Genomic DNA, 17,884 nt, shown 5'->3' with positions numbered 1-17,884 from the left:
CAGACAGCATGGGGACGGTCACAGTGGTAAGAGATTGGAGATGGCGAGCTTCGGCCAGCCTTGGAGGGTGACGTGGAGAGGCAACGGTTGTGGGAGATGGGGCTGCTTGAAGGACACTGGTTTGTACTCTCATTTTTCACTGCTACGCTCCACTTTGCCTTCAGCTTAACACCGCATCCCTGGTTGAGGAGGTTGGGGAGAGCGCGGGCAGCACAGCAGTGTTGGTGAGTTGATCGTTTGCGCTTAACTAGTCGGCAGACAGAGGCAGTGGCAGCCCCTCACACAACAATACGCCCTCCTTCCCGGGTCGGTCTGGGCACCGAGCCCAGTGGCTCAGCCGCCAGCGAGGGAGGGGGGACAAGGCCACCAACACGGGGGCATGGCGAGGGGAGGGGGCAGCTAACTGAGACCACAGGAAACATAGGGCAGCTGTGGAAAAGAGTTAGGGGCTCTTTCTGATCCAGTTTGGAACGGCTGCCAAAACCCACGCTGAAGTGGAAAGAGGGGCGGGGAGGACAAGCTGTGTGCAAGAGCAGACGAGAAATGGGGACAGGCTGGGTGGCACAGGCGTGGGGGAGGGGGACGGGTGCGTTTTCTAGAGGCACTCACTGGTCCTTGTTGAATTTTGTCCAATTGGAGTGCTTTATCTATTCAGAAAAAAGAAATACAACTTCTAAATAAATGAATAAATAATATCCGCCCCGATAAGGAGCCCTCTTTCTCAGCAAAGTGCTCAACAGCAGGGTTTACCCTACGTGGTGTGTCTGTTCGAAGGCAGGTAAGTCTGTTCCACGATATTCACTCCGAGTATTTAAGGAGCATCTGCCAAGGGCACCGGAGCCCCAAAAAGACACCCTCTGAAAGACACTGACTCCTGGAATCCGAAATCGCAGCTTGGCTAACAGATGAAGGGTGTCTAAATTCAGGATGTGACAAAAGCAGTTTCAAATCTTTTGGGAAGTGACGGATTATTAAGACTGAAAAGAATTGGTATTGGGTCACTGGCTCTTTGAGGGTGGGGAAAAACATCAAGTTAGATCCCTGTTTCGTACCTACAAAAAATGGATTCCAGATGGGATTAGGAGCCAAGAGAAACAAAGTTATATAAGTACTGAAAGAAAATAGAACACAATATTTTTATGCTCTTGGGGTGGGGAAGGCCTTCCTTTTTAAGCTAGAAAGATTCAATTACAAATCAACCCTCTGTACTATGTACAGTAACTTTTCTGAAAGTCTGAAACTATTCTGAAATGAAAAGTTTACTGGAAAAGGAAAAATAATCATTTTGTGAAAGGATAAACACAAAGGTTTAAAAAGGACAATTTACAGGCTTAGGAGAAAACATGGTGCCCCAAACATACGTAATAAGCAACTTACAAATCAATATAGTTAAGAAGAAGAGGGACTTCCCTGGTGGTCCAGTGGTTAAGAGTCTGCCTTGCCATGCAGGGGATACAGGTTTGATCCCTGGCTGGGGAACGAAGATCCCACATGCTGTAGAGCCCCTAAGCCTGATGCTGAACTATTGAGCCTTCACACCACAACTAGAGTCCGTGAGCTGCAGCGAAAGGTGATGCAACGAATATCCCACATGCCTCAGCTAAGACCAGATGCAGCCAAATAAATAAATATGTAAAAAAGAAGAAGAAGAAAAATTACCAGATAAAAAAATAGGTTAGGAATATCAAGAGATAATTTACACCAAAGGAAACACAGAAAAAGATTCTCAGTTTCACTGGCAACCAGGGAAATGAAAATCAGAATCACAGGATGAGACTTTTCACTTACCAGATTAACTAAAACTTAAAAACAACACTGAGAATGAGAGTGCTAATAAGAGTGTGGAGAAACAGGCATGTTCATGTCTATTATTGATTAGTATGGCTTCTTTTTTGGAGACCAAATTTTAAATATTCATACTTTAGGATGGCAGTTTCAAAGAACTCATCCTATCGAAGTATTTGCAGAGATGCACAAGCTTGCATACTGGACAAACATGATAACCAGGGACCGGCTGCACGCACAGCCGGGGAATACTGTGCGGCTATGGAACATGAGGCAGTTCATCACACACACGTGTGTAGGCACACCTAGGAGGAATTACAGGTTTGGTTCCAGACCACCACAATAAAGCGAACACTACAATAAATCAAGTCACATGAATCTTTTGATTTTCCAGTGCATATAAAAGTTGTACAGACCAGGAGAAAATATTTGCAAATGATGTGATTGGCAAGGGTTTAATTTCCAAAATATACAAACAACTATAATTCAATTAAAAAAAAAAACTCCCAAACAATCCAATTGACAAATGGGCTGAAGATCTAAATGAGACATTTCTCCAAAGAAGACATACAGATGGCCAATAGGCACATGAAAAGATAATAAATATTGCTAATTATTGGAGAAATGCCAATCAAAACAACAATGAGGTACCACTTCACACCAGTTATAATGGCCATCATTAGCAATTTTGCCAACAATAAATGTTGGAGAGGGTGTGGAGAAAATAGAACTCTCCTACACAGTTGGTGGGAATGTAAATTGGTGCAGCCACTATGGAAAACAGCATGGAGGTTCCTCAGGAAACTAAAAATAGAGTTGCCAAATGATCCATCAATTCCATTCCTGGGGATATATCCAGACAAAACTATAACTGGAAAAGATACATGCACCCTCATGTTAACGGCAGCACTGTTTACAATAGCCAGGACAGGGAAGCAATCTAAATGTCCATCAACAGATGAGGCGATAAAGAAGATATGGCACATATATACAACGGATACTACTCAGCCGTAAGAAAGAATGAAATGACGCCATTTGCAGCAACATGGATGGTCCTAGATTTACCATACTAAGTGAGGTAAGTCAGAAAGACAAAGACAAATGCCATATGATATCACTTTATGTGGAATCTAAAATATGACACAAATAAACATATCTACCAAACAAAAACAGACTCAGACACAGAGAACAAACTTATGGTTGCCAAGTGGGAGGAAGCTGGGGGGAGGGAAGTACTGGAAATCTGGGATTAGCAGATATAAACTGTTATATGTGGGATGGATAAACAACAAGGTTCTACTGTATAGCTCAGTATATACATTTAATATCTTGTGATAAACCACAATGAAAAAGAGTATGAAAAAGAATATATATATGTATAACTGAGTCACTTTTCTGTGAAGCAGAAATTATTAAATAAATAAAATTATTTCAAAAGTTGTATTAATTCTGTAGTCTATTAGTGTGCAACAGCATTATGTCTGAATAATAATATACCTATCTTAATTAAAAACATTGCAGTGTTACAAAATGCTATCATCTGAGCCTTCAGAGAGTGAGTCCTAATCTTTTCACAATAGTAACATCCAAGATCACTGATCACAGGCCATCATCACAAATATAATAATAAGGAAAAAGCTTGCAGTATTTCGAGAATTACCAAAATGTGCCACAGAGACATGAAGTGAGCAGACACTGTGGGGAAGATGACACTGGCAGACTTGCTCAATGCAGGGTCGCCACAAGCTTCACTTGCGAAAAACGGAGTATTTGTGAAGCGCAATCAAGTGAAGAAGCACAATAAAACGAGGTCTGCCAGTACACAGACACATTTCCATACATGTAAATATACATACACATGAAAGTGAAAACAACAGCTACAAATCACATGGCCTGGCTGGAGCAAACGGGAAATTGGGGCTGGGCCACAAGGGACCCGGAGGCCAGGCTCAGCCCTCTGCGCTTCTCAGCGCAGGTGACGGGGAGCAAGGCCGGGCAGAGACAGGACAATCACGTGCAGCCACAGAACAGACAGGCTGCGGAGGAGGAGCTGGAGTGTCTGTGAAGGCGTCGGGTCCCCCTGGAGGGGATCCAGGACAGCCTGGCTGGAAGGTGGGGAGAGGTGTCACTCTAGGTGGTGGTGTTTAGTTGCTGAGTCATGTCCGGCTCTTCGCCACCCCATGGACTGTAGGCCGCCAGGCTCCTCTGTCCGTGGGGTTCTCTAGGCAAGAATACTGGAGTGGGGTGCCATTTCCTTCTCCAGGGGATCTTTTTGACCCAGGGATCGAACCCAGGTCTCCTGCACTGGCAGGCAGATTCTTTACCACTGCGCCACCAGGGAAGCGCCATTCTAGGTAGTAGCAGCTGCAAACAGAGCTAGAGAGGAGAGGAGGGGACGCAGGGAGAGGCCTGCACAGGGAAGGGAGAGGGACTCCCTGGGGCTGTGCCCTCAAGTAGGAGAAGGAAGGAGGGGCGAAGGGGAGCCTGGAGTGGGTACAGAAAATTGGTCCTTATCTTCCTGCAGGCTGAGTTTGTTTGTTCAGCACATTCATTCACTCAAGAAGAATTTACAAAGTGCCCACAGTGTGCCAGGCTCTGTTCTGGATGAGGGGTGATATGACAGTGACCCCAGTAAAGGACCTGTTCACTGGAGGTGATAAGGAGGAGAGGCAGCCATGAACAAGGAACACACAGGACTTCCCTGGTGGTCCAGTGGTGAAGAATTCGCCTGCCGATGCAGGGGACATGGGTTTGATCCCTGGTCCGGGAAAATCCCACATGCCTCAGGGCAACTATGTCCATGTGCCGCAGCTACTGAGCCCCTGAGCTGCAACTACTTATATCTGAGCGCCTAGAGCTGCGCTCTGCAACAAGGGAGGCCACCGCAATGAGAACCCCGCTCACCGCAACCAGAGAAAAGCCCTCACTCAGCAAGGGAGACCCAGCACAGCCACAAATTAATTAAACGTTTAAAAAAGGGAAACAAATATAAAGAAATTTCTGGCTGAGATCAGCGCCGTGTAGAAAATAGAATGATTAACGGAGAGTTTGAGAGGAGGGTGTCAAGGGGATTGATGAGGGGACACTGTGCAGCTGATGTCTGAATGGCGAGGAGGAGCCCTACCTCCACGAGGACTGGGGGGAGCAGTCTGGAAGGCGGGTAGGGGTGCTGTGAGTCTGAGGCTAATTGCACAAGGCAATTGTTTTGCTAATAAGACCGTGTTAAGAAAATGAGGCTTTTTTTTCCGTTTGGTAATGAAGTCATTAGTGAGTTGTATTTTTAGTTCTTGCTCCTGGGTTTATGACACTGGGCGGGAGGAGGAGGTCTGTGGGGACTGATGGGGCAGACGGTGGTTCCTCCACACCCCACAGGGTGTCACGGGGGCGGGGATGAGCCTCAGAGGGCGGGGAGACGGAGGTGGGGCAGCACCCACCTGCTCCGGGGGCTCACGTCCAGGAAGAGCTGCACGAGTGCCAGCAGGTTGTGGTGGTGATCAGAGGCCCGACTCAGGGCGCAGCACAGCTGCCGGAGCTGCGGGGCACAGAGGGCATCCAGCTGGGCTTCCAGAGGCAGGGCGCCTCCTACCCTGACCTCCCATCAGCCCACTAAGCAGGGAGGCCTGGAGAGCAGAGGGGAGGACCGCTGGAGCAGCGTGGGCCCCGCTGGGGGCCGAGGGAGCACCCTGGCGACCTCACAGGTGAAGCCGGGGGCTTGGGCTTTGACTCAGGGGTCCACAGTACCTTTTCCGGCCACTCTCGGATGTTCTCCAGGAGCTGGAGCAGAAGCTGCTGGAGATCAGTCTTGGGCAGTAGGCGGAGTCTGGTGTCCAGGCCAGCTCGGCATAGCAGCTCAATCAGGTCCAGAAGGTTCTGGTCAGTGTAGGCCCCTGGCTGGGCCAGTGCGCACAGTGTCAGGAACTGGAGAGGAGAGAGCGCTAGGGCAGGGGTGCCTCCCTGGCACTGCGAGCTCCCAGCTGTGCTGGGAAGGAGCTGAGAAAAGTAACATGGCCTGAAGTCGAGCCTCCCAGGGTCGTCAGGGGCAGGCACGGGCGTGGAGGGAGCCAGCTTCAGTAGCATCCATCCTGGCAGCCAGCAAAGCGCCTGTGATGGTGCCCAGTGGGACCCCCTGAATTAGATGATGGGTGGGTCTGGATCGAGAGCGGGCACGGGGATGGATGGGACTCACCTTACAGATGTAGTTCAGGCTGCTGTCCAAGGCCACCTCCTGGAGGGCGTCCTGTTGCTCACTGTGGCTCAGGCTGGCCTCGCTACGTAACACAGAAGCACAGGAAGGGAAGCAGTCAGAGGCAGGCACAAGGGAAGAACTTAGGCGGGGGGAGGTGGTGCCTGCTGGAGAACAGAGTTCTTGGACGATCCATTCAACTCAGGGCCCTGGTGCCCTGTGTTTGCGGGTCTTTCTCTTGTTGTTATCGTTCAGTCGCTCAGTCGTGTCCGACTCTTTGCGATCCCATGAATCGCAGCACGCCAGGTCTCCCTGTCCATCACCAACTCCCGGAGTTTACTCAAACTCATGTCCATTGAATCGGTGATGCCATCCAACCAGCTCATTCTGTCGTCCCCTTCTCCTCCTTCCTTCGATCTTTCTCAGCATCAAGGTCTTTTCAAATAAGTCAGCTCTTTGCATCAGGTGGCCAAAGTATTGGAGTTTCAGCTTCAGCATTAGTCCTTGCAATGAATATTCAGGACTGATTTCCTTTACGATGGACTGGTTGGATCTCCTTGCAGTCCAAGGGACTCTCATGAGTCTTCTCCAACACCACAGTTCAAAAGCATCAATTCTTCGATACTCAACTTTCTTTATAGCCCAACTCTCACATCCATGCGTGACTACCGGAAAAACCACAGCTTTGACTATAAAACCACAGCTTCGGATCTTTGTTGGCAAATTGATGTCTTTGCTTTTTAATACACTGTCTAGGTTTGTCATAGCTTTTCTTCCAAGGAGCAAGCGTCTTTTAATTTTGTGGCTGCAGTTAACCGTCTGCAATGATTTTGGAGCCCAAAACAATAAAATGTCACTGTTCCCATGAACACAATGTCACATGTCACATGTCATGAACGCAATGAATATGTCATTCACTGCTGCGTAACAAATTACTCCCCCCAAATGGAGAGGCTTAAAAACAACAAATACGTATTATCCTGTGCAGTTTCCGAGGGTCAAGAACCTAGAAGCAGCTTAGCCAGGGAGCTCTAACTCAGGGTCTCTGGGGAGGCTGCCCCCAAGGCTTTCGTGGGGGGTGCCTGCTGTCAGCATAGGCTTGACTAGCCTGGAGGAACTACTTCTTAGGTCACTAGGGGGTCACCAGCCTCAGTCATTCCATGAGCTTCACCCCAGGGTTCCCTAACTTGCCCAGACTTTCTCTAAAGTGAGTGATCTGAGAGAGAGGAGATGCCCGCCTAAGATGGAGGCTGCAACCTTTTAGAACCTAACCCTGGAGGTGACATTGCTTCTGTGATCTCCCCTGGTCACATGGGCCAGCCTCACTCAGGGTGAGAGAGCTGCACAAGAGGGTGAACACCAGCACGTGGAGCCACCGGTGCCCCTCGGGGGCTGGCACCCCAACACTGGCACTTCAGGAGGGCCCCTAGCTTTAGTTTTCTGGGGCTTGGAAGCCTGAAAAATCATACTCCAATGATTCCTGCCACGTATTCCTCAAAAGCATTGTTTGGAGTTTCCCTGGTGGCCCACTGGTTAAGAATCTGCCCTGCAATGCAGGGGCCAAGGGTTCAATTCCTGGTCTGGGAAAATCCCACATGCTGCAGAGCAATTAAGCACCACAACTACTGAGCCTGTGCCCAGAGCCCGTGCTCCACAGCAATGAGAAGCCTGCATCGGCAACTACAGAGTAGCCCCCACTCGCCACAACTAGAGAAACCCTGCTCGCAGCAACAAAGACCCAGTGCAGCTAAAAACATAAATAAAAATAAACAAACAACTAAAATAAAGAAAATCCATTTAAAAGCGTTCTCTGTGCACACAGGTATGGTGAGTCTGTGCATGCACGGAAAAGCATGCTTCATTGTAGCTTATGTCAGGTTAGCTTCCAAAGTCTGCAAGTAAGGTGAAATCGGACTGAGAGAGATCCTCAACAACTCCCCCAAAGGTGTTCCACGACCATGCTGTCCACAGACAAGCCTGGCACGAACAGATTCCTCTTAGACAGCAAACAGCCTGGACGAAGACAGGCCACGGTCACATTTAAAACACCCTCTTTAAAGACCAGAGTCACACACAGTTTGGCGAGGGCACCCCACTCCAGTACTCTTGCCTGGCAAATCCCATGGATGGAGGAGCCTGGTAGGCTGCAGTCCATGGGGTTGCAAAGAGTCAGACACGACTTGAGCAACTTCACTTTCACTTTTTACTTTCATGCATTGGAGAAGGAAATGGAAACCCACTCCAGTGTTCTTGCCTGGAGAATCCCAGGGACGGGGGAGCCTGGTGGGCTACTGTCTATGGGGTCACACAGAGTCTGACATGACTGACGTGACTTAGCAGTAGCAGCTACAAGAAGGGAGGTGCTGGCAACACAGCAGACTCACATCTCTGCACAGGCCTGCCGGGCACATGCTCCCCGGGTGAAACCCTGAGCTTGGGTGTCCTTACTAAATGATGCTCTTTCTCTGGCCACGTGTATATCACTGGCATCAAATAAGTGAGGTGGCTTTTTAAAAATTAACGTGTTATTTATTTTTGGCTGTGCTCGGTCTTCCTTGCAGTGCATGGGCTTCTCATTGCAGTGGCTTCTCTTGATGCAGAGTGCAGGCTCTAGGCACAGGCTTCAGGAGGTGCAGCCACGGGCACCGGCCCAGCTGCCCCATGGCATGTGGGATCTTGCTGGACCAGGGATTAAACCCATGGCCCCTGCACTGGCAGGCAGATATCTCAACACTGGACCACCAGGGAAATCCAAGTAGGATGACTTTATGACAAGGCTCCCTGTGCCGTCTCTTCCGCTGCTGCAGTCTTACTAACTAGCTTGGAGTTCCTGATAACAAGGGACTCCCTACAAATGAAGTCCCCCGTGATGACAACGACACTGCCGACAGCAACAGCCTCTGGGGCCGCCGCCCTGGCCACGGTTCCCAGACGCTCCAGAGAAGAGGCTCCGCTCTTTCCTTCTCTATGCTGCTTCTCAGAGAGGGAAGAAAAATGCCATCTCTAGGCACCCAGGAAGTCGGTATCAACAAATCACTGCTGGAGTGGAGGAGTGGGGCCAGTGCTAGATAGGCCTGGGCTGGGCCTTTCTTCCAGGCCATTCTTCCTCAGCATTCGTGAGGGCCAGAGAACACGAACAAACGGTGGAAACTGGGGCTCACGCACTGGGCCTGGGTCAGAGTTGCACGGGAGTCCTGGCTTACACCAGTCCATGAGCGTGCGCAGGGCCGTGCAAACATGGGAGGCAACGCTTTTAGATTGCCCAAAGAGGCGGGGAGCCTCAGAGCCAACTTTGTGACTCTGCCTAAGTGGAGGGAGCTCTCAGACAGTTTCGTGCTGCTAGTGGGAGAAAGAGGGCAGAAATTGTGAGCTGGTGACTCATCTTCTCAGAGCTGGGGAGGGGAAGTGTGTCTGTGACAAGAGTCTCTCCTCCTGGGGATGGACAGAATGCCAGGCTTTCCAAGTGGGAAGATGCATGGCCTCCCCCTACTGCTGCCCCCGCCCCCGCCACACTGCGCCCCAGTGTCTCCCCAGGCTTCCTCTGCTGAGAACAGCCAGCAGGCAACATAACGGGTTCCCCTTCCCCACCTGCCTCTCTAAGGAGCCGCTCGCCTGGAACGTGGCATCTGAGACTGCTATTCTGGGAAGTGGCATCGGCTGATCCCCAGGCCTCCGCCGCGAAGAGGAATTCATAGTCTAAGGAGCCCACTCCTCTCCTGGATTCAGCAGGTTGGAATCAAGTTGAGGGTCCCACCACCAGCCTCACCAGCAAAGCAGCTTTCCCCCACCCCCACCCCCAGCCTTGACACTGGCCTGGCAGAGTTAGGGTTCCTGGCCCGTGGCCAGCACCCAGGAGCTAGAGTTTGGGTTGCAAAGGCATTGTTCTACACTCTTAAGAGAAGCGTGTTGGCTTCTAGCAACTGATCTGATTATTATTTGAGAAAAAAAAAATTAAGTGAAAGTGACCCTCTGCTCCTTTTCCTTGGGAAGACGGGAAAACCGAGGGTCTAGTTGGGGGTCTGGGCCCACCACACATTCCATGGGCAGGGCACGCTCCCAGGCTGGCACTGCTAAACCAGACCAGCGCTGTCAGCTGGGCTCTAGTGACCGAAGTCAAGGCAATGAAGAGGAATCGATGCTGAGCTAATGGGGGGGCGGGGAGGCAGCAACTTTTACCTGGATCCAATTACTCTGTCCCAAGGCCACCACCCCCACACTTGACAGGATGCCCTTTCAGTGGACTGATTGCCATTTAGCCGACTGGCCTCTGTATCAAGCCTCCCTCTCAGAGAACCCAGTGGGTGAAGGCCACCAGCAACAGGCAACAGCAGCAGGCTGCCAGTCCTCAGGGGCTGGACCTGCGGTCTGCGCTTCCCAGGTGGCACAGTGGTAAAGCAACTGCCCGCCAGCGCAGGAGACACAAGAGATGGGCGTTCCATCCCTGGGTCGGCAAGATCCCCTGGAGTAGGAAATTGCAACCCACTCCAGTATTCCTGCCTGGAAAGTTCCATGGACAAAGGAGCCTGTTGGGCTACAGTCCAGGGGGTCGCAAGAGTTGGACACAACTAAGCGTGCACACACACCTATGATCTGACCAGGGCTCTTCCTCTGGGCTTTGCAATCAGGGAGCAGCCCAGGAAGATCAGCCACTGCTCCCTCTCTTTCCAGGTGAGACCGGGGACACCTGATGAAAAGTCTGTATAGCTGAGCGTGGCACTGGTCCCCTCTGAGGATGCTCAGGCTCTCATCTGCTTCCTGTCCAGCGTTCACACTCTGGTTCCTCCTCTGCTGGCTGTCTCCCTCCTCAGGCTCATCACAGGGCAGAAGGCAACTCTATCTGCAATAAGGCAGACGTCAGATGATGCACGTGGTCCGGCAGCAGCAGGGCTGTTTCCTTTTGGAAGGAAATCTTGAAGCATTCGATGAGATGGTGATGAGTTTCAGGGAAATCTGGGATTAGGAACAGCTGGCGAGAGACCTGTCTTTCTCACAGCGACTGGAGAGATGGCAAGCCGTGGGCCCACACGTGGCCTCATTTCCAGTCTCGGCCACTGACGGCACGTGAGTGCCTCAGAGGAGCCCTAGATGGGGACATCCCTGGAGGTCAACACAGAAGCACCTGATGTGGAACCAACTGACATGGGACGAGCCTCTGAGGACGAGGACGATGGAGAGAGGGCACCCTGTCCTGAAGATGCTCTTGTGGCCCATGGAGCTGTGAAGGCTGCCACCACCTTGGTAGAGGAGATGCCAGAACTTTCTTGATGTTCCCTGAGTGCTCTAGAAGAGTCTTCCAACCCTGAGACACCCCGAGTTTCCCAAACACAGAAGCAAGCCAGCACTTCACCATCCCCCACCCCAGGGAGGTCACGGGAGAGGTCTCTCCTGGACCTGTCTGCTTCTTGAAAGGAGGCTATACTCCCAAAAGAACGTCCCTAGACTGAGTGGTTTGGCGGCTGGTCCCAGCCCCTCTTATAGAGATGCAATCTGTACAGGGGCAATCTTAAAGGAGCAATTCATCGGCCAGATTCTCTGGGCCAGTTTTGAATCCTCGGTGGAGAGCGTGTGCCAGCAGCCATCCCAAGGTGGGGGGCCCAAGGAAAGAGGCAGGGGTGTCAGAACAGCCGTCTGGGGCCGCGGCACTCTGGGCCTTGCCCTAGGACCACGGGGCTCTGCCTTGCTCCCACAGGGTGCTGAGAAGCGGGAAGCCTTCGTGCTGGGGGTTTGTGCTCTCAAGTATTTGTGCTAGCGTGCTCAGTTCCTCAGCTGTGTCCAATTCTTTGCCAACCCATGGACCGTTGCCCGCCAGGCTCCTCTGTCCATGGGATTCTCCAGGCAAGAATACTGAAGCAGATGCCCTTTCCTCCTCCAGGGGATCTTTCCAATCTAGGGATCAAACCCGGGTCTCCTCAGTCTCCTGCATTGCAGGCAGATGTTTTACCACTCAAGTGAGCCACCCTCAAGTATTTGAAGTGATGAATTTAAATGGCCACACTTCTACAAATCACCTGCCCCTGGGGGAAGGGGGAAGTTAGGGGAGTGTGGCTCTTTGCAGAGTAAATGGGGAGGTTAAGAGCCTCCAGTGCCACCTCCCACTTTCCAAGTGGACACCAGGTGCGCACCACTTTCCAAGCGTTCAGAAATAGCTCCTCTGAATCCTCAGGCCCTCCGGGCCCTCCCCTTCATGGACTTTTGTTTTTCTGAGTGTAATTCTCTCCCTGATTCCTCCTAGAAGGTGGTTCAATTGAAGCTCCGTGTTGGGGAAGAGACAAGTGACTTATTACACCTGGTGTGAATGCCAAGGAGGGGGAGGGGCAGGCGCAGGGCAGGCTGGCACAAGCACAGGGTATTTATAGCAGAGCGAGGGTGGTTTGGTCTGGTTTGGCTTGGCAGACAATTACCAAACACAGTGGTGGAACAGGTTCTTGAGAAAGCTCGGGCCATACCCTAGAGGGATGTCCGCCCACCACAGCCGGCCCCAGGACTACTTGGCAGGAGGGAGGGGGCTCGGCCTGTCCAGCGTCCTAAACACTCGTGTACGCGTGTGTGCTAAATCACTTCAGTTGTGTCCGACTCTCTGCGACCCTATGGACTGCAGCCCGCCAGGCTCCTCTGTTCATGGGATTCTCCAGGCAGGAATACTGGAGTGGGTTGCCATACCCTCCCCCAGAGGATCTTCCCGACTCAGGGATCGAACTAGCATCTCCTATGTCTCCTGCATTGGCAGGTGGGTTCTTTACCACTAGCACCACCTGGGAAGCCCCCTAAATAGTCAAGTCTCACACGGACTACTCAGAGAAGTCTCAACAAAAAGTTTGCCTTTACAACCCAGATCTAGTCCACCATCCATCCAACAAGAGTCGTTTCTGTATTGCACCAGTTAGCATCCCTGTCCCACCCAGCCCGAACCCAGTGCACAACGGGGCTGCAACAACACAAAACGGGGCATTGCAGACTTTCCACGCAAAGTGTGCCCGGCTGGCCACGAGCTGATGTTAGGTCATGTGTCAGGAGGGGCTTGGAGACAGACCAAAGGGACTGGGACACATCTTGGAAGAGGAGGGGCAGCAAGCGCTCTGAGTCAGGAAGGGGCAGGAGCAAATGTCAGCCTCCAGGGCAGTAAGACCTGGCAGTGCCTGGTTCTTCCCATCGCTGCCTTGAGCTGTGAGCACAGGGACTCACACACCGATCACCCGTGGTAAGACGCACAGTTCACTGTGGCCCCTCAGACTCTGTGCTTCACTCTTTGGGCTGGAGTCTGGAGTCTGCAGTCACCAGCCTGATGACTTTTTAACTTAAAAAAAAATGCACATAATTTCCAATAATCATCAGAAGAAATCTCTCCTTTATCTAACTAGTAAAATGCTCACTGAGCCCCAGCTATCGCCAACAATGACGACAATGGAGCTTTGCACAGTGACCGGCCAGGTGTATCACATTTATGGAAGAGGAGCTACTTTAGTGTTTCCAAGCAAGAATACGTGGGCTTCCCAGGTGGCGCAGTGGTAAAGAATCCACCTGCCAGTGCAAGAGACACGGTTCGATCCCTGGGTCGGGAAGATCCCCTGGAGGAGGGCATGGCAACCCACTCCAGTATTCTCGCCTGGAGAATCCCATGGACAGAGGAGCCTGGTGGGCTACAGTCTGTGGGGTCACAAAAGAGTAGGACACGACTGAGCATTAGGTGCATGGATGTATTCAGTTGGCTGATAAGTTCATTCAGGTTTTTCCGTAAGATGTAACACAAAAACCCCAATGAACTTTTTGGCCAACCCAATATGTTTAGAAGAGCCTCCTTTTTGTTTTTTTTTATATATATATATATTTACATTTTTCCTGAGGTGTAATTGGTACTGCATGTATTTAATGGACACGATTAGATAGGTTTGAACTGCTTTCAGTGGCCATGGCCGTGTGAGTAAGGGTACCAGGGAGGGGCGTACTCACCTCCCAGTGTGCTGTGTGGGCCCCAGGGGCCGCAGAGTAGGGCTGTGGGCTCCGAGGTTGTGGAACGTGGCTGAGACCTCTCGCAGTGAGGGGCACCACAGGTTCGTGTTCCCATCTGTCAGACCAAAGAAGGTGCGGGGGTTAGGGGGCAGAACAGGACGGGCTGCACTGGGCCCACGGCAGGGCCACGGGGACCAGCCGCACTCCTGGGCAGCACAGGTGTTTCCTGGAGGGTGAAGCCTCCAGAGGTTTCAGACACTTGTGGTGCTCTGGGAACCTGGATGCTCATTCTCCTGTCTTCAAGCTATGGCCAACTTGACGTGTGGGCCTGGGGAGGACGGCTCCCTCACCAGCTCCATCAGCTGCCCTGAGCTGAGCCAGGTGCTAAGTCCCCAACCAGAGGCCTCCAAACCACAAGACAGGAGACACAAGGCTCCCCAGCCGTGCACTCTCCGCCACCGAGGCCTGAGTCTGGCTTGGCACCTACTACGGACTCTCAATAGTGTCCTTAGGGCAACGTCTGGACGTTCCCAGGTCTACTGATCCTGCCGGAGGGCCTCCTCACAGTCCCGGAGGCGTTTTCTCAGCAAGCTCGAGCTTTGAGGACCATTCTCTCTTGACAGGAGCAATCATCTGACCTCCTCAACAAAGGGGAAAAACCTTACGGACTGGAGGGCCTTTCTTCCTTCAGACTGTTTAAGGATATTTTCCGAACTAGGAGAACAGAGAAGCAGAAGACAACGGGGTGGAGTGTGCTTCCCAAGCTGGCTGCACCTCTGCGGCCCCAGCCCCACGCTGGCCCCTCTCTCTCCTTCTTCTCCCTCTTCTGCATCATCTTATTTGCTGATCTGCTCGCTGCTCGTCTGTGTCTCCCCATTAGAATGTAAATCCCGTGAGGACAGGGGCCAGGTCCATGCTGTTTCTCCCTGCACACTCAGAGTGGCCGGTGTGTGGAGGAAGCTGAATGGATGGAAGGATGGATAAATGATGAAATGAATGAATGCATCCTACATAAGCCTGACCAAGCAGCAGACGGCTAAAAGGGAGACTGGTAACAAGTCACAGGACAGGCTGGCAGTGTTTCGGAACACAAACGAAGGGTCTGATGGAGGGTGAGCTGCAGGAATGCAGAACCAAGAGCAGCGCCGGCTTGAACCTTCACCGGAGGGCGAGCCTTCCGTCCTAAGGGTACCCCTTGATGGACCCCACCGTGTGTAGGATGCATGCCAGCTGCCAAAGACTAAAAGGTGACCCAGTAGATCCCTTGACCTCAGGGAGCTTGTGGTCTAGGAGGCGGAGAATCCAGGTGGATAAATCAATACAAAAGAGTATGTTGCTGTAAAACCCAGAGCTGGTGAAAGGTGGGGAACCTGCTCAGGCGAGAGAGACTTAACTGGGGGCTGGGGCAGGGGGCAGACAGCACAGGTAATTGGAAATGAAGCCCATGCCTAGCCAAGGGACGGAAGTGGCAGAGGGCATGAAACAGCGTGGGCGCATCTAGCCAGAAACAGGGCACTGAGATGTCTTGGCCACGGTCCCTCGTGGCGGCCAGCTGAGGGTCTGAGTCCCAGCCAGGGCCATGCCTTCGGGGATGGTGGCATTGAGTGTCTCTCTCTGGAAACACATCTCAGTTGAGGCTCACCCAACAGTAATGAGACTCTGGGAGGAGGAAAAACATTCTTGTGTTTTTTTCCTCTCGGGCAACTTAACAAGTCAGAGAATGGTAATAATACCCCTTGCCCAAGTCGCAAATGAGCTGGGAAGAATGAAGGCTGCAAAACACAATGAGAGAGGGCTGTCTGCCTGAGCAGAGCCCGAGCCGGGAAGTGGGTGGGAGCGGGGCTGTATGGGAGGCCGGTGACCTTGCCAGGGCGGGGAGGACTGTGTGGCAGGAGAATCGCCAAGGGCGAGGCCCCAGGGAGGCCCGGCTGGGTGGGACATCCTGCCCGGGCGGCCTGCAAGCCCCCTCCCCACGGCGGCCCCCGCAGGTGCCTCGCTCCAGAAAAGCCCTTGACAGCATCGCAGACCCCACTGGCCTGGGGCCCAGTCAGGCCTCACCCCTCTCCGTGTGCCTGCCCGGCCATTTACTGCACACCCCCGCTCCCCTGGGGCTGAGAGGCCAGAAGTTCCAGAGAAAGGGGTCTGGGTGGCCCCAGGATAAACCAGTCCCGTCAAACTGACAGCCCAGGAAGCTGGTTAAGTGACAACAGGCCTCCGGAGCCCGTAATTAACGCTGCCTGTAAGTAGGCCAGGCACTCAGCTTTTCCCGAGCACCGTGCGTCCCCAGTGAGGGTTTTCTGGAGAGCTGACACCGAAGAAAAGTCTCGAGAACTCGGTTTCTGTACGCCCACGGCGCGGTCATCTGAGGTGATCCCCCGGGGGGAGCACCGGGGCCCTGGGCTGATTCCAATGCCAGCCCCAACAGCCAGCGCATCTGGGCTCGGTTGAGAGGCTGAGTCTGAAAGCTCTCCTGGGGTGGAGCGGAGGCTTGGGCGGGGGCGGGGAAAAGAGGCACAGGCCGGAAATAAAAGCGACTTTTCCATCTGCGCCTCAGCAGCCTCTTCACTTCATGTAGCCACCCTTCTTCTGGCTCCGTCTGTGCACAATGGGGGAAACCACGCACATCCCTGCAAGCCTCTCAGTCCCCCAAGTTCCAGCCCCTCTGCGGGGGCTTCCTTGCACCTTCCTGACACCTGCCAGGACCCACCCGGGGCCTCAGGGGAGCAGGGTCTGCAGACATCTGTCCTTGTTCATGCCCTCCCCCGCCCCCAATCAAGCTGCTAACGCGCACTCTGAGTGTTGCTGTGGGGAGACCCAAGTGACATCATCTGATGGGGTCCCGATTTTCAGACATGGAGACCCCACAGGGCCACAGCAGGGGAGCCCCCATCAGCCTTAAATGGGAGTGCTGATTCCCAAAGGAATGTGAGCTACTGAACCATCACACATCTGAGCATGGGGCTCATGACTTTTTTTTTATTGTTGTTTCAATGGACGTGAATCTGAGTGAACTCCGGGAGTTGGTGATGGACAGGGAGGCCTGGCGTGCTGTGATTCATGGGGTCGAAAAGAGTCGGACACGACTGAGCGACTGAACTGAACTGAGTCACTAAGTCGTGTCTGACTCTTTGCAACGCCATGGACTGCAGCCTGCCAGCCTCTTCTGTCTATGAGATTCTCCAGGCAAGAACACTGGAGTGGGTTGTCCTTTCCTCCTCCAGGGGATCTTCCCCACCCAGGGATAGAACCCGCATCTCCTGCACTGCAGGCGGATTCTTTACCGATGTGCCACCAGGGAAAGGGAGGCTTAAAACCTTACTCTTTTTCATCCTCCCAACTCAGATTATTTAACTTCCCTCAGCATTTTTGTATTTAAATTTAAACTTGCTCTGTATCACAAGTTTTAGCCAATCAACTCTAGCCTTAGTCACATAAAATTGTTATTCAGAGGACTTCCCTGGCGATCCAGTGTCTTAAGACTCTAACTCCCCATGCAGGGGGTCCAGGTTCAATCCCTGGTCAGGGAACTGGATCCCACATGTTGCAACTATTGAGTTCACCTGTGGCAACTAAAGATCCCGCATGTAGGAGCCACAACTAAGACTTGGTGCAGCTAAAAAAAAAAATTGTTATTTAGTCAACAAACATTAAGTGAACACCAGGTGACTGAAGTTCTGGTCTTGTGGAGCTGAAGGTTTGATAAGGAAACAAACCATGTGCGTGGAAGTGAAGCATGCCACACCAGGAGGTGTAAATGGCATGGAAGGCGGTGGGTGGAAGGTCAGCGTGATGCAAGAGTGATGTAATGGTCAGGAGGAAGAGCCCTGCAGACCCTGGGTCCAGCCAGGAGCCCGTGGTGCTGGAGCTGGTGCCAGGCCCAGGGGTGGGTCAGGGTTAGGGTGAGGTGGGGACGGGAAGACACGGGAGGGGAGGGGACAGGCCTGTCCCCCGTGGGGCCTGGGCAAAGAA

At 52.5% G+C, this 17,884-nt stretch overlaps 1 protein-coding gene across 8 annotated transcripts in view; it reads right to left on the bottom strand.

Moving 5' to 3' along the window:
* FAM178B (family with sequence similarity 178 member B) overlaps nt 1-17,884 on the bottom strand; it is a 115,285-nt gene that overhangs the window by 39,071 nt on the left and 58,330 nt on the right. For all 8 annotated transcript variants that reach the window (XM_086328132.1, XM_086328133.1, XM_086328134.1 and 5 more), the window contains 4 exons: nt 13,916-14,030; nt 5,972-6,053; nt 5,527-5,703; nt 5,220-5,317 (listed from right to left, as the gene is read on the bottom strand). In XM_086328132.1, the coding sequence (XP_086184258.1) occupies nt 5,220-5,317; nt 5,527-5,703; nt 5,972-6,053; nt 13,916-14,030 (472 nt within the window). The remainder of the gene's footprint in view (nt 1-5,219; nt 5,318-5,526; nt 5,704-5,971; nt 6,054-13,915; nt 14,031-17,884) is intronic.

The sequence above is a fragment of the Bos grunniens genome, chromosome 11, assembly GCF_055505025.1.
Source record: "Bos grunniens cultivar Pamir isolate PY7600 chromosome 11, Bosgru_T2T1.0, whole genome shotgun sequence".
Classification (NCBI taxonomy): Eukaryota; Metazoa; Chordata; class Mammalia; order Artiodactyla; family Bovidae; genus Bos; species Bos grunniens.
Note: the sequence above shows the minus strand (reverse complement) of the source record. Positions and strands in the feature narration are given on the sequence as shown.